We start from the raw sequence: 17,119 nt of genomic DNA on the forward strand, positions 1-17,119 counted from the left end.
AATCAATGCCATTGCTGTTGCATTATAAACCCCTGTAAGAGCCTATGTGGGTTAAGCAGGAACTTTTTTGATACAAAAAAACACTCTTTGGTGCAGATATTCATGGTGCCCAGATCTTTCTTTCTTCTGTTTCTTTTTGCCAAGCTTGTCTGACCTAGCAAGAGTAACTAGTACCAGAGGTTGTTAGTAACGAGTTACATTTACTCCATTACATGTACTCACGTAACTTTTTGGAGTAAATTGTACTTGTCAGAGTAGTTTTAATGCAGCATAATTTCTACCCTTACTTGAATAGATTTTTACATTTTACATTTGAATACATTAATCTCGCTACTTTTATTTCTTTATTATTTTATGCATTTCATGATTTGGTTAAGAGGCAGGTGGTCAGCTGTGGTTGTGAACCCTGGTCAGTACATCAGGGGACCGTGCTGACAGCGAGTGTGTCTGTTGTGTTAATGCTGCTAGGTTTAATAACATATGCACACAGTATATCATGCTTCAAAACTGCAACTACCCCTGATTTCTGTTGTCATGTAAATATTGGAACAGTGTGGATTTAACTAGCCATGCTTTGTGTAGTCTGATGAAGAGAGACAGAAAAGTAGACACCAAATCATGCACACAGAAAAAAAGAAAAAGACGAAGTGCTTTTATTTCACTTGGACAAAACAGAACAGATGTGTTTCAACCACAGATAGTCTTCCTCAGGTCAAAGTGAAGACTTTAACACACCTGTATTTAATAGGTCATTATCTCATGATTAGCCTGAATAAGTCATCTGATATAAGCAGTGGCGGGCCGTCACGGCCAGCAAGGCCTTCTCTGCTGGCCTAAACAGAATGACAAAGTTATAGCTATTTGATAATTTTTCTTAAATACACTACATGTATTGTAATTTATAAAAATATTTTTCCCATTATCTTATTTTCTCATTGCACAGCTACTGTCTTCCTCAGTTGCTCTGCTTCCAGTGCAGCTTGTTTTAAGTAGAGCTTTTATCCAATCAGATTTCACCTCTGTGTCTCTAGGTAAGAACAGAGACCCAGGCCTGCAGAGTCTCAGGTGCATCCAGTGCAGATTAAAGTAAATGGAGACGATATTGTTGATTGTCATAGTGTTCAACCAATCAGATCTTTAGTTTGACATGTTGGGCGTATTCTTTGACTATCAGAGCCTGTGCGCCGGCCTGTAATGACGTCAGCATTACATGCCGCTCAGTGTCCATGTGTAGCTTTGCCGTGAGGTGCAGAGTGTGCTGTGATTGGTCAGTGGGCGAGCACGTGACTATCGTGAAACGAAACTTAACAGCCAGCAGAGGCTGATGGGTAGTGAATCACATCACGTGATGCAGCTCAGCCAATCAAATATGGGCATTCTGACTGAGTGAGATGCACCATGACAGAGGAGACTGAGACGAGGAAAGACATTGCAGAGCAGTAAGTTCAACGTTCAAGTTGTGAAAGTAAAATCTTATGATAGTCTCTTTGGGTTGTGGCTTGTCATTAAGGAGTGATGGCGGATCCCACAGCCAGACCAGCTGAGAACATTATATTTCCTGAATTTAGGCTTTTGCATTTTGTAAATGCTCTTGCATTATTCAAACGACTTGTACTGAAAGGTTTAATACGAAGATGTACATAGTTACAGCCTTAAAAATGATTAATAGCGGTGGTGCCATAATGTGGTTAGAAGGTGGTATTTCAGCTGCAGGACAGCAGTGAAGGCCCAGGTATAAAATGCACGGCCCGCCACTGGATATGAGACATTTTCACAAAGACAAGAGACTGATTTGTCCATTTCTCTCATCTTATTGTCTCTAGACCGGACCGGGGATGGGACGTAGGACATCTACATTAGAAGGACCAAAGTTTTAGGACAGTGCAACATGTTGACACTCTTTATATTTACTTTCTGACATCACAGACACCGTCTACTATGCACATGATTTACTGATTTATTTGCCGAATTATAATATAATACAGGAGACCACAAGCAAAGAATGTAATTTTCTTTTACTTATTGGTTAATTATAAAGTATAATACTAATGTCATATTTAGTGATCTCACTTGAGAGATACAGAATATTGTCTGGTGTATAAGTGGCAGGTTATCTAATCAATAAATGATGACATGTAATTTCATCAGTAATACATTTAAATACAGTGAATGTTGAATTCTTTAACTTTATATACATTTCCACATCAAACAAAAGACTCGGGGGAGGAAAGACAGTACGCTGCAGGCGCATCTTTTTTTTAATTAAGTAAATACTTTTGTACTCTTACTCAAGTAGTTTTTCTGATGACTACTTTTTCTTTTACTTAAGTGCTTTCTTGCAAAGTAACAGTACTTTTACTTGAGTACATTTTTGTCTACTCTACCCACCACGGACCAGTTCTTAGGATTGGTCAAGCTACCACTTGACCTTCAAACTGTAATATCAAATGTGTAATATTGGCACATTGCAAAATATGTAGAGGCTTGATGTACAATTCTTCTATTGCATTTTGTTTATCTATTCATCAAATTTTTGGGAAATATGTATGCAGGATGTATATCAAATATCAATATATATTAATCTTAACTGTAACTAGTGATGGTGGATGCGGTGCATGGTTCCCTACCTTGTACAGTCTCTCCTCAGGGATCTGCTCTCTGACAGGGGCGTAGTCCCGCTGCAGGTCTAATACAAATCCCAGCAGGCCACACTCTGTCTTGTTGCCCACCTGCTTAGCCAGACCCCCCTCCACATCAGGCGGCTGATACAGAGACAGGTTGAATCCAGTTTGAGTGTTAGATTAGCCATGAGACGGTCGGGAAGGGAGACAGAAAAGGAGACAAGAGATGGATGAGGCAAGAGGAAACGAAAGAGGATGACATTAAAAAAAGGCAGGACTACTGAAGAGATAAAGCCAGAAGAGTGGTATCTCTGTCTGTGCATGACTCACTAAGATCTTGGAGGTGTAGGCGCTGTTGATAGCGATAGCATTGACTAATAGATCCAGTGTCCGGGGGTTTATCTGTCCAGGGTCCGGGACCACACGGTGGTGCACATCACCTGGGCAACAACAATCTAACATTAATACACATCAATTATAATCTCTGTACACTCAGCCTACGCTCATTGGATTTGCACATTTATTCACCCAGTTGTGACCTGAAAATGGAAATATCTCGCAATAGATAAACTGCTTTTCTGCTATCAAAATGAAATTGAGTTTTTATTGGTTTTAATGGTGAGTTAGGGATGCAATATTACGGCCTATTGGCCAAGGAAAAGGTACTGGGGATACACGAAGAACATAGTTATGCAGTTAGATGACAGCATTAGTGACAGCATATCAAAGGGGCACTCCACTTTACTTTACTTTTTACTTGTCATGAATCTTGGGGAGTACTACTGAGACTGTGTAAACAGTTGCATAACGTCCTCTGTGACTTAGGAGGAGCTTTGACAAGTCTAAAAAATGAATTGTGATAAATTGGTGATGTCATCTGGGCCGTCTCAGCTTAGGCTTGATGGATACAAATTGAAGGGTTTCTAAATTTGTAATTAATATTGTCACATTACTGAGTGTGAACATAAAATAATACAACTGGGCCAAGAAAGGTTTCTTGAGGAATTCTATAGGCAATAGTCTGTATTTGAGCTAAAGAACTGTTTTCCAATCAAGTATGAACAAAACCAATCAAGTACACATGATGACAATTCCCCCACTGCTCAGGTCTGTCAGGTAAAATATCACATTTGGACTAAAGCACAGCACAATTCAAAGGGATATTTTTCATGGCATCCTCATGCCCATCCCCACCAACGCATATCTTTTTATAAGGACTTTATTTACAAATAACAAAGGAAGCAATGCTATATTATTTCTATAATATACTACAGATTGGTTTATGTTCTAAATTCATGTACAATCCACCAAGAGTTCAGCTGGGACAAACCACAAAAGCTTCTCCTCTCAAGCTAAACCCAGACTTTGAACGGTATTTTAGTGAGTAAGTGAGTGAAACCAGCTTCTGAATGATTGGCTAGAGAACAGGTAGTTGCAAGGAACGACACACAGTTTGGAGATTAAATTGACTGAGACTCAGTCTGTTGTGTCACTGCGACAGTGACAACGTCTGGAACCAGGATCAAAATTAGACAAACTTTACATTGTTGAAAACTAGACTAAAATGCCTACAGGTTTACAGTTTCCACAGGGACTAAAACTAATAAAAATCAAATATCTAAATTTGACTAAAACTAGTATACATTTTCAAAAAGCCAAGTCAAAATAAGTCAAATCACTTGTTTGATTGAATGAGAGAGCGTTGAGGGTTTCTCTGAGCTAAACATCTTATAGGAATGTATGTTGTTTGTGTGGTGAAACTTTAAAATATACGGTAAAAAAAGAATGTAATTAACAAATCTTGCAGCACCTCTTCCCTATTCCTAAAGGCGCACTAGGGTGCCACAACAGCACTCATGTTGGGAAACACTGATCTATTCAAAGACTTCTGAGTCATCTAAGCAGGGAGGATGTTTTTCAAAATGTAATCCTATTTCTCAACATTTATACAATCTGAGCATTGCCTTGTGTTTTCATTCGAGGGAACCATAGGCAAAACAGATCATCAATAAAGACGTGCTTGGTGATATGAATTCATTTATAATAATCTATTATTATTTATGAATATTTGCTTTTCACTCACCTATGTGAGTCTGCACCACAGTCATGCGGTTGGTGGTGAGGGTGCCGGTCTTGTCGGAGCAGATGGCCGTGGCGTTGCCCATGGTCTCGCATGCATCCAGGTGGCGTACAAGGTTGTTGTCCTTCATCATTTTCTACAAGTGAGATAGTGATGGAGAGCAGAGGGATGGATGGAAGGGTGTGGTGGGAAGGAATGATGATGGATTGAGGGAGGGCAGAAATACAGAGGTAGAGAGAAATGGATTGAGGGGTGGAAGGAGAGAGGGAGGCATGGTGAATTCTAACTGTGATAATTCAGGGATATTATCATCCAACATAATTTTGAGCAGTGCATATAACTTGGTGTGTGTAAAGAATGGTAATTAATGTATGCTGAAATAGAGCAGCAGGCCAATTACATAATAATAACACATTGATGAATTACCGTTTTCAAGTGGATTCATACACAACTTTATACAGTAACTTTGCTGAAATTAGCTACACACTCTGATTGTGGATCTGAATGATATTAGTTTAGAAACATGATGTGTGGAGCTCCTCAAGGCTCAATCATTGGTCCTCTTCTTATTAACATTTACACATCATACAAACAATAACATCAACTATCATAATTATTTAGACAAAACCCAAATGCACCCTTTTCTGTCACCAAGCCTCTACAGTTCCATAGATTGTCTTTGCAAGGACACTGAACAAATGATTGGATGTCCCTGAACTTTTTTTCGGCTAAATGCAGGCAAATATGTACACATCACAAGAGAAATAGCATTCATGCATCTGACGACCAAATACCAAGTCCGAAATCAGGGGCAATCTAGGACTCAGGGTTCAACTTTAACAGACACGACATGAAATTATAGCAAATCAATGCCACCATCTTAAAAACAGAGCAAGAATCAGATGACTCATGTTCAGTCAAGACTTAGAGAAATTGATCCATGCTTTCATTTCCAGCAGGTGACATTACTGTAATTATCAGAAACTAGGAATAGTCTGGCACATAATCCACCTCAAAACCAAAAAACAATCAAAAACAATAATTGCCAATTTTACAAGTTTAAGTCTTTGTTAAACAAACAAGACATACAGTGTTACATTCTGAGCTTCAAACCCTACTGGTACGTGCATTTTGTCAACTTTGGACTGAGAAAAACAAGCTGTTTAAGCCTGTTTCCAGTCTTTATGCTACGCTAAGCTAACAGGTTTATGGTTGCAGCTTCATATTTAATGGACAGACATGAGAGAGGTATCAATCCCCTCCCAAAAATGGGCTTTATGGAGCGCCTTGGCAGCCGAGTGGTTATAGCACATGCCATATATCCGTAGGGGTGTGAGAAAATATCCATGCACTTGAGTATCACGATATTATGTTTTGTGAAACTGTATTGATTCTCAAAAACAATGTATTGATTTTAATTAATAGTTTACAAGCAAAGATTCGTGGCAGACAGCGGCTCAGATTGCCAAAAGTAGTGCTATGATGTTGGACACACATTGACTGTGATGTATGCAAATGCAGATCCCACTGCATAAACGAAAATTATCTTTTTTTTTTGCTCAGATGTTTTGCATATGGTCATGTGGTCTTTATACTCTGACAGTGATCCTACAGTCAGGTTTAAAAAAACAAATATCTCGCCTTACTTACAGTAACACAATGTATTGAACCCTAACCCCCATATCATCATACATTCATGTCGCCAGATTGTGGCCATTACACAGTCCCATATAGGCATTCAATGGAATCATATTGTAATGGAATCATATATCGAGATATCGTGATATACAATTATGTCAACTAAATTGATAATAACAAGCACATACTGACTTAAATTTCTCAAAAGAGTATAGTGATGAGAATTCTGTTTTTGAGAATACCCCAGTATAGTTAAATCAAACTCATGTCTCAATGTGATTACTCTGTAAATATACTCAGTCTATAGCTGAAATATATATTTATTTGTTCCTCTATGATTTCACTTGAAAGTGTTATATTCATTTTGCACCTAAGTTCTTAGTTAATGAGAAAGCACTCCCTACTTTGAATTTGTCAAGTATTTGGTTCACACAGGAGTATACGAAAATACGCTCTACCATGTGGTAATTTCATATTGACTACTTACTTATTGAATTACCAGAAAACAGTCTACATCGTGATATATATAGTTATCAAGATATGAAACAACCTATATTTGGATAGAAGATTGTGTCCATATTGCACAGCCTTAGTCCTATGTAACTACAACGTCCTGGGTTCTAATCCAGCTTTGGGACCTTTGTTGCATGTCATACCCTCTCTCTCTCTCTCCCCCATTTCTATACTGTCCTCTGTCAATTAAAGACAAAAATGGCCATTAAAATAATATACAAATGTACTGACCTATCCTTTTAATATTTTTGCAATCCTTAAAATCATGCAAATGAGGGGGAGAAGGAGGCCTTTATAGCTCTGAGCAGTGTTTGCAGCTTTTCCTCTTGGGCTGCATTGAACCCCAACAACCTTCAGCGATCATAGAGAATGTAGCCCTGTGTGTAGAGGGGAAGCTAGGAGCAAAAAAAGCCCATATCTCTCACTGCTGCTCATAAAGCTTATTGCTAATAATGCACGGCAATAATTGAAGACAACTCAGAACAGCAGCATCAAAATTTGTTTCATCTCCTCTCTTCCATCATCTGGATTTTGACCAAGTCATGAGGCAGAGCTTAGAGAGATTTTAGTGAGCAAATCATACTGAGACTGTAAAAGTGAGGAGAGTAAAAGTAGGCTTTTGAAAGGCGAGGGGACCATGCACTCCTTCACCTGGTTGTCTCCGGTGGGGTCTCTATGCACAGTTACAGTCGTTAAACTGCATTTCCATTCGCTAAGCATTCAGTAAAGTGGATGGGTGGGTCTACCTTGACAGAGTAAGCCAGAGAGATGGTGACAGCGAGAGGTAAGCCTTCTGGGACAGCCACCACCAGCACAGTGACTCCGATGATGAAGAACTTGACAAAATACTGGACGTAGACCGGAGTGCACTCTGCCATCCACGTGTGACCTGCAACACACACACCATACTATATATTGAGAGTCAGTCCAACTCAGCAGAGTGGGAAGTATCGAGACTTTAAAATGTGCCAGGAAGTGAAAGAGGTGCATTCTGGGATAGTACGTGTGTCTTTTCGGCACGTTGTTTACACACAGACCTTCAACGACAAACGTGTTGATGACGAAGAACAGCACTAGGATGATGACGGTGATGGCCGACATCACCAAACCTGTGGGGGGAGATTCAAAGAAGGGAATCAGTCACTCAGACTTTATTCAATATCTATTAGGGCTGAGCTCAACCAAAGACATTCGGAGTCGACTAACTCTCATACGATTATGTCAACTAATGGATTTTTGATTTAATCGACAGATCTGTAAAACTGAGTTTCTCTACAAAGAGTCACACAAGAGCAGCACTTTAAATCTTGTGTTTACCAAAGATGTGCTCATATGTGTTTGGAAATGAGTTATTCGGGATGAAAAATGACTAATTGATTAAAGAAATCTTGGTTGACTAACAGACTAAGAGCCCTAATATCTACGTTTGATTTTGGGTCTGAAGTGATGCATGCCTGGTGAATGAAGAGCCACTCAGTGCTTCACATTCCATCAGTTTATAGCACGTGAGAATATCATCTTTTACATGTCTGTTATTGAGCAGCACATCATTCTAAGTATCAAGCTTCCCACCTTATGTGCAAAGTTTCACACAACTCCCACAATTCATTTCTCATATTCAGAGAGCTCATTGCTATATGTCATTGCCCCAGTAGCTCTGTGGGACAGAATCGACTCTACATGTTTTTAGTGTAGATAGTTCTCTAACGACTGCTTAAAGGTTGTGGAACACAGGGTTCTTTACCTGCTTTGCCAATTTGAACAGCTAGTTTGGTGAGCTTGCCCTGCAACACACTCTTCTCTTTCTTCGGAACGCTGGTCTTCTTCTTCTCTCTGTCCTCTACCTCCCCTCCCTCTGCACTTTTTAGGGGTTGCATCTCCATGGCAACACCCCCGTCCTGCTTCTTGGCTGAAACACATATAAAAAAAAACATATACACTCTCTTCAGTACCGTACCTGCAGATGAAGTAAGCTCATCCTACATCCAAACCAAGCTTTACACACACACATGCACATGTCATGAGCCTTTACCTTTGTTCTGATTGTTCTCCACAGCTCCATCAGGTTGTTTTCCTGAGAGAAAGGGAGACTGATTTAGACACATGGATACATAGAAAGACAAGTGTTCACGTGTGCATATTCATATGCTGAAAAAACTGTTCATATTTCATATTTTAGGACAGCCAAAGACACACTTCCAGAGACAGAAAAGCACAAAACACTAAAGGGAAGAATAATACAGGTTCACACATCTTCATACACTGGGTCAAGAGACCGAGAGACATATTTCATATGTGTAAGCCCATCATAGGTCACTTTCACTGCACTGTGTGCTGGGGTCCATTCATTGGCTGAGGAAAGGATCGGGGCAGGCAGACAACTTTGTGCTCACATACCATTGGTGACTGTGCTGAAACTGGCATCTGTAGAGATGAGCAACTGAGTACTGTCCTCTGTTAGGGGAATGTGTGAGGGAGGAAGGTTTTGGGGCACGTGAGAGGATTTGGCAAAAAGGGAAAACAAAAGAGAGCAAAGAGGGAAGGAAGAATAAAAAACTCAAGTAGTGAATGTGTTTGTAGGCACTACTGTTCTAGCAGAATGCTTGTAGATGACTGTATAGAATGGCAAAAATTAACAGAATATAACCTCAATCTCAAATGAGAGACAATTCAAAGAGAACAGTCTATAGCACCATAGCAAACCCACATTGCATGAGGAAAAGAAACTAACACGTTATGGCATTTGTAGAAGTCTTATGAATAATGTATTAGCTCCAGTAAATGACTGTCTGAATGATGTAGCCCACAGAGGCTGCTGCACTGAGCGTGAAACATCCTAGTGTGCAACTAACACTTTGGAAAACAAGCAATAAGAGTACATTTCTTTCATAAAATAAGCATCATCAGCTATATCGTTGCTGTCCATTTCTGCATTGTAGGATGCTGTACATGTTTTCTCCTTTTCAAGATGCCAACAATACTACACACATTCCCATGCACGAGTGAGAAGTGCAGTGGTAGAGACATGGATGAGTGCACTGGTAATGATATTAACCTTAAGTGCTTCTGAAAGTATATGTAGCCTCTGTTGTTGTCATCAGCTCTGCTCTGACTGCAGGGCCCTTCCAAAACAAAGTTGAGCACAGACTAATGCTGCATGCATTGACCGACCAACCAACACTCTTCCCTGAATCTTACTGGCTCCCTCGCGCTCCCCTGCTCTTTCAATAATTGATTCAATCTGCATGCTCTCTCTCTCTCTCAGATTAGGGGAGGGAAGGAAAAACAGGGGAGAGCAAACGGAAGGATAGGAAAGTGAAAGAGGGCACAGCGGTAGGGTAAACAAGAGACCAAGTGAGAGAAATAGAGAAAAATGGATAAGCAGAGAGAACAAGAGGGATGAAGAGGATGTGGGCTAAATTATCGATGAGGTTAAACTGGTGTGTTTCCTGTTGAAGCTCTTATCTGAAATCAGTTAGGCACCCAATTAATTCTACACACACACAGGCTGTGATATGTGTACATGGACGGATTATGAGACAATGGGCCCCTGGGCACAATGTAAAATTGTAGTTGCTTTGAGTGTGTTTCTGGTCGTTTAGTCTTTTTGTAGTCATTTCAAACCCTTTGTAGTTACTTTACGTGTCTTTGTGGTCGTTTTGAGCCTCCCTGTAGTCATTTCACATCTCTTTGTAGTTGTTTTGCGTGTCTTTGTGGTTATTTAGAGTCTCTTTATAGTCATTTCACACCTTTTTGTAGTTACTTTACGTGTCTTTGTGGTCGTTTTGAGCCCCTCTGTAGTCATTTGGTTGAATTTCCAAAAATAAATATTAACAGTTACTTCAAACAGAGGTTCTGAGGCCCATACATTCAGGGACACCTGTGCCTGTGCCTGGTGGCCCATTCAGTAATCGATCCATGTGTGTGAGTATAAATTAACTAATAACTAACTGAGAGCAGTTTGAGGTATTCAACCACAGAGATGGTGGACATTTAAGAGAAAGACTGTCTTCTTTCCTGGGTTTTGTAAGCATCTGTTTACTTCCTCTAGTTGGTATATTTCAAGAGCAAAACCATTTTTGCTTCTGATATCTTACTAACTAGTCTGTTCATTTTGTTGTATGAGTAAATAAAACTATTGAAAAGGTGCAGCATGTCTTCAACAAAAACATCTCTGTCTTTCTCTCATTAGAGCCCCAAAAAATGTGGTACATTTTCTGTGTCTCTACTGGTTTGTCTCTTTCACATACCTTTCTTGTCCTTCCCTTCTTCCTCTATTTCTCCAGCACCCAGTAGGGTGAAGATGATGCCCGTCTGTGAGTTGACACCTACAGCTGTCACCAGCATCCTTCCGGAGCCCTCCATCACATGAGTACCTTAAAGTCCAAATATATTACTGGTGTAGAGTCAAATAAGAAATCAGTGGTGCTTGCAAAGTGGCAACCCCAAGTGGTTACAGAAATGAAACAACAACTTGTGATATTGCAAATTTTTAGCAAGGTTCTTTGTTCGGTTTTGTTCATGCGCAACATTGATAGATGACCTGAGCTGCTCTCACACTTTGAGCTCAGCTCAACACGATACATCATCATTTCGGCAAAAGAAAAAGCTCATTTGAAAAAGGATAAAGCCCTTTGGAGTGCACCCAACGCATAGTTCTGACAAGTGGGTCAGACAATAAGGAGTTTGGTCAAATAGTTTTGTAGAAGGCTTCTCTAGTTGAGTTATTTTGGTATTGACAGAAAAGCAAGCCAAACCTGGTTGTCTTAAAGTTCATCGTCTGCCATACAATGCTTTTTGTCTAAAGTCAAATCAATAGGAAACACAGAGATGCTTACAATAGGTTCCTCCTTTTATTTTATTCATTTCAGTTTTAAACTTGAGTGAATATATTTTGGGACACTTGTGAAAGTACACACTACACCAACATATTATCCCCTTATAAAGATGCTTACTTACACATCCAGCAGACACAGAGTAACTTTAGAATGATTTTTGGAGCAGTGGCTCTGGCCACCTTATGAATTGAATTCAAATATTCACTCCTGGCTAAATGCTCCACTTGGTTCACCAGGTGGTCGCTAACTTGGTCTGCCTGCTGTTTGGTGGTAGGCAAGTTTACCAAGTTCACTGAAAATAGCTGGTTTCTGTGGCTGGAAATAAGGTTGATGAGATCAGTGACATTCATAGACTTCAATTAGTCCAATTTACATAAAAATCTTCGTACCCTGTCTTAACCAGCATGCACTTTATATTAATCTCACTATTTGTAAATTGAATCTCCCTGCATCATAGCCTTTTGTCAGGCATGTCCACCGAGAATCAAAACTGTGAATACAAACCTGAGAGCAGCATGGGGTCCTTATCCACAGACTTGGTTACGTGGTCAGACTCTCCTGTAAGAGAGCTCTCATCTATCTTCAGATCGTTCCCTTGGACCAAGATACCATCAGCTGGCAGCAGGTCCCCTGAACACAGACCAGCACAGATCAGTGTTTGATTCACCTTGTAGTTTATGTACTATTTGATTTGGGACAAGTCAACAGGGACATTTATGCATCTCTTGTGGACATTAAGTAATCAACACGGTAGGAAATGGGCTTTTGCTGAAGGTTAGATGAGAAGGGCAATACCACTTTTATGTCTGTGCGCTAAATATAAAGCTGCTTACAGCCAGGATGTGACTAGCTTAGCATACAGTCTGGAAGCAGGTCCAAACAACTTGCCTGACTCTGACTAAAGGTTCAAATTCCAACTACCAGTACCTCCAAACTAATTGCCACATTATGTCTCGTTTGTTTGACTGTACAAAACACAAATGTCCTGTTGAAAAAGAGCAGATTAATCATTTTTGTCCTCCGCCTGCAGGCGAACCCCAGTTTTATCAATTTAGTCAAAGGTGAGAAGAGTGCTCCAATGAGGAGGGGTTTCAAATTCCAATGCATCAGTTTTGCTTCTTGTAGCTTCATCTTTTATTTCTTTAGATATTATATAGGGTGTACAATTAATCAATTCATTAGAAATAAATTGGTTAATCAACAGTGAAAATATTTGTAGCTGCTCTTTTATACAATAAGCGTTTGTGACGGTTCCTTACCGTATTTGACCTGAGCCATGTCCCCCACCACCATGTCAGCCACAGGGATCTGGATGACATTTCCTTTACGCACCACAGTGAACTTCTGTTCTTGTTCAATCCGACTCTGTAGGCCCCGGAACTGCTTCTCTTTGGACCAGTCGTTAAACGCCGTCACCAGGACGACACACACAACAGAAAGCAGGATGGCCGCACCCTCAATCCAGCCGGTGTCACCCTCGCCTTCATCCTCTGCGGACCCCGACAATTCTCCACAAGCTGGGCAGTGGGGAACAGAGGGAAGGTTGGTTACATATACTGTGGTTCACACAGCCAGAGACATGATATCACAACTGAATCAGATGGTATTTAACCCACCTGAAGAACCAGCAGATTGGTGGTATGGATAGTTTGGTTATCAAATGTAAGATGGAAAGCAATCTGTGATCCAAATTTAAATAAATGGTAAAAAAAAAAACTGACTGACATCAAAATCTCGGGAAGACATTTAGTTATAAGCTAAGACAAGATGGCGCCGCGGATGGCGGCCTCGGCACTGCGCTCTCTTTGGTAGTTAAATGTTTATGCTTATCTCTGCTCTTGTCCTTGTTTTTGGTTTATTTGCCTATTTCTGTGCATGAACGTTGAGAGCAACGGAAAAGCTGGAGTCAAATTCCTTGTATGCATACGCATACATGGCCAATAAAGCTCATTCTGAGTCTGACAAACAATATGGTTGAGGTTTAAGACTGCAGTGGCTCTTTACAAGTGGCTGCATTTGACTACAGTCATCATATCATTTACTACTATTCAAATGTTTAAAACAGTGACAAACAGTGCATGACTACAAATGATTACCTCTACCTCATGAAATGACTGTGAGGATAGTTTGGATGTGCTGCTGTTATCTAGGGCGCACTGTGAGGTTTCCGACAGAGCCGCAGTGTCCTTCTGTTCACTGAGCCCACTTCCTCTCTACCATGACCTCTTACTGTGGTAAACCCACCCAGACAGCTAATGGCAACCATTTGGCAATCCCTTTTGCTTTGTATTCCTTCAGCTTTTGTGTATTTCCATATTCTAACCATGAGACCAATAAAGATGATTAGATCTTCAAGATCATTGAAGATATTTCTGATCTATCAACAACATGAACTTTGTTCATGTTGTTGATTTATTAACACCATCTTAAGTGAGATAAGAATCATACTTAAGGATTTTTTGCTGAAAGCTGTTTGATTTCGAAATTTCAGTTGACAGTTGTTTCATTACATCTGGTAATTTACTGGAGCTAATACATTATTCATAAGACTTCTACAAATGCCATAACTTGTTAGTTTCTTTTCCTCATGCAATGTGGGTTTGCTATGGTGCTATAGACTGTTCTCTTTGAATTGTCTCTCATTTGAGATTGAGGTTATATTCTGTTCATATAGCAGCAGCATATAAGTGTCAGGTCAGCATAAGAATGCTATGTGAGCCCAGCTGACTCATATGCTTTGGTAAAACTTGGTTATTTTCTGTAACCAAGTGATGTGTACCTCCCTCAACATTTGTCCCATGGGGACTGTCCATTGTTCCAACAGCCCATTATTCCGAAACAACAATAGTCCAAAAAGTGTCCCATTTGTCCAACAGCCCTTTATCCTGAAAACAAAGCTAACTGCTCGGAATGTACACACTCTCCCTGCAACAAACAGAGGCACATGGCTAATCATTATGCAGAATGATGTCATTGGACCTAACCAAATATTTGCTACTATGGTGAAGGCATGACCCGCCCCACTCCGCCTCTGATTGGCTAGTACTTGTTGCCTCCATTGTTTGCATTGTTAGGTTTACGCATGAAAAGCAAGATTGGTTAGGGTGAGAATATCAGGGTAAGCCAATCAGAGCCAGAGTAGGGTGAGTAAAGCCTTCGCCATATTTGAAAGAAAATATTGCAACCACGAAGGACCATGAGGTCATTCTTTATGTGCCTCTGTTTGTTGCTGGGAGCAATCGGCCTTCAGAACAATGGCATGACACCCTTCCCACTATACCGTAAATACTTTACCCATGAAGTGTTGATCAATTCAATAAACTCTGGGGGTTTGCTGCTATACTTACTTAACTCTTCTTTACTTGTGCTATTGTTGAGTTTTATAACTGTATATTATCCCAATATTTGGTCTGGCATAACCTGTAGCATAAGAGGCTAATATTAGCAACATTTTAGATATATGTTGCTGTGTAACTGACATCACTGAATCAGTTTGCTGATTTTATGACTCTTGAGTAATAAAGTACATTTTTGGACCAAGTTATCTTGAAGGTGCAGTCTGTGATTCCAATGAAACACACATTTTGTGAAATCTAGTGAATATCTCCTCACGGCCTGCTAGCTGTCCGTTCTGAGTTTTTACACGGCCCGAGCTCCATTATTGGGTAACACACCACCATTCCAGCCAATCAGCAACGTGCTCGTACACAGGACAGGGGAAAGGACATGGACGTATAAAGAGAAAGGCATTGGGAGTGAGCGGGACGGTGTATCTGGAGGGGGGTATTGGTTTGTTGAGTTCACATCTTTCTCCAGAATCACTGACTCCACCTTCAACTCAAGGTCCACTTACTAGGCTTTTTCAACAGCATCTTATGGTCTGAACCAGCAGATTGGATTTGCATGGATTTTGCTCTCTTTTGTGGAGGGTAAATCTATGTCTCTCTCCTCGACTATACGTTACCGATACATAAGCTTGATTTACTGATAGTTTCGTCCTTGTCCCTTTATTTTATCTCTCACCATGCTCTATGAAGAGCCAAACTTGTCTTCTCTTCCTATAACCGTAGCTTCCTCCCTGTCTCGTTCCTGGTCCCCTCTTTAACCAGGATACTATAGGGTGATACTGTATGCTGACTCATCTTCTTTGTTACCTGTCTATGTCTCTCCCCTTCTATTGCTCTTACTCCCCCTTGTCCTCTCACACCCTCCCAAATCATCCTCCCCAGCCCTCTCTGCCCCTGCCCTCACATTCGCTATCCTTTCCGGGAGGCTGGTAGAAAGAGAGGCCGAGCGAGATGATGGCGGCGGCCTCCAGGATGATGAGTGTGACGTCCTGTAAGGCCTCCCACACAAGTTCCAGGAAGGTCTTGGGCTTCTTCGGCGGGATGAAGTTTTGGCCAAACGTTTGGTACCGACGCTCCATGTCTGCCGGATCCCCACTGAGGCCTGAGAGATGGAGAAGGAGGATGGGACAGAGAGAGAGAGAGAGAGAAAAAAAAGAGGAGGGAAATACAGAAGCCTGAGATGTTAGCTAATTTATTACTATTAAAAAAAATCAAGCAAAATTCACATGCCAAGAGGGATACAAACAAAACATATCTGCACACACACTGACAAATTCACAATTCAAGAAGAATTTTGTGAATCAGTGACCTTTGAATGGGTTAGGTTCACCATCATGTGTAGAGGTCCCGCATGTGCAAATCAAACAGCCGCGCTGTTTGATTTGCTTTTGCGTATGTTGCTTTTGCGAGCACTTTTACATTACTCCGCGCAAAATATCTCTGCTCGACATTGATTTGCCTTTATATAGTAGCTTATCACTAGGACATGCTGAGACACACATGAAGAATCACCCCAAAAAAGCCCAAACCTACGAGACAATCTTTCCCTATCCACAACACATTCAGATCTCTCCCCTTCAACCTCACCCCTAAGTAATTCAGTTTCCATGGTGACCATGATATCAGGTCCAGGCTTCCTGTCTCTAACAGGTTTCTGCCTAGCAACAGGTGATGTCATTCCTCCAGTGTGATAGGTTTGGAGCAGAGCTTTCTTTTTTTCCTTCTTTTTTTGATTGGCTGTTGGGGAGAGGGGGAATGGCAATTTGTATACTGTGGTTGGCCAAGATCGGTGACTATTTTTGCGTCCGTTTGCCCGTGTGTGTTCGGAGATATCCCAGTCCAGAGTGCTTGCTGCAGGGACTCATGTGTGGCTCCCAGCGTTGCCAAAGAGATGTGTAGCAATATGATGCTCAACAGGGTTTCTCAACGAGAGAGAAAGAGAGAGAGACAACAGGCCTTATGCTGAGTAATCGTAGTGAGCTGTATCCTCCTTCCATTAGTCCCTCCCTCCCTCCTTCCATTTCTCACCCATCCCGTTGTTCATCCCTTCCTCCTCATCCTCTTCCACAGCCTCTCTCGTTG

The 17,119-nt window shown here is 40.8% G+C and overlaps 1 protein-coding gene across 1 annotated transcript; it reads right to left on the bottom strand.

Annotated features, from left to right (window-relative positions):
- Positions 1-1,604: 1,604 nt before the first annotated feature.
- LOC116377066 (plasma membrane calcium-transporting ATPase 3-like) lies at positions 1,605-17,065 on the bottom strand. Its single transcript, XM_031838606.1, has 11 exons — positions 15,942-17,065; positions 12,950-13,207; positions 12,195-12,320; positions 11,103-11,228; positions 8,885-8,926; positions 8,597-8,761; positions 7,890-7,961; positions 7,599-7,741; positions 4,705-4,837; positions 2,952-3,061; positions 1,605-2,762 (listed from the first exon to the last, which is right to left on the bottom strand). The coding sequence occupies exons 1-11, from the start codon at positions 16,114-16,116 to the stop codon at positions 2,568-2,570; spliced, it is 1,545 nt and encodes a 514-aa protein (XP_031694466.1). The 5' UTR covers positions 16,117-17,065; the 3' UTR covers positions 1,605-2,567.
- Between the last annotated feature and the right edge of the window lie 54 nt (positions 17,066-17,119).

The sequence above is a fragment of the Anarrhichthys ocellatus genome, unplaced genomic scaffold, assembly GCF_004355925.1.
Source record: "Anarrhichthys ocellatus isolate YVR2014 unplaced genomic scaffold, GSC_Weel_1.0 scaffold852, whole genome shotgun sequence".
Lineage (NCBI taxonomy): Eukaryota > Metazoa > Chordata > Actinopteri > Perciformes > Anarhichadidae > Anarrhichthys > Anarrhichthys ocellatus.

What these genes read in the sequence shown, in the direction of transcription:
- LOC116377066 (XM_031838606.1), bottom strand. Translation starts at nt 16,116, where the DNA reads ATGGAGCGTCGGTACCAAACGTTTGGCCAAAACTTCATCCCGCCGAAG. An exon ending in CATGGCTCAGGTCAAATACG is followed by an intron (nt 12,321 to 12,949) that starts GTAAGGAACCGT and finishes GTCTGTGTTCAG; the next exon opens with GGGACCTGCTGCCAGCTGAT. An exon ending in CCTACACCTCCAAGATCTTA is followed by an intron (nt 2,763 to 2,951) that starts GTGAGTCATGCA and finishes TCTCTGTATCAG; the next exon opens with CCGCCTGATGTGGAGGGGGG.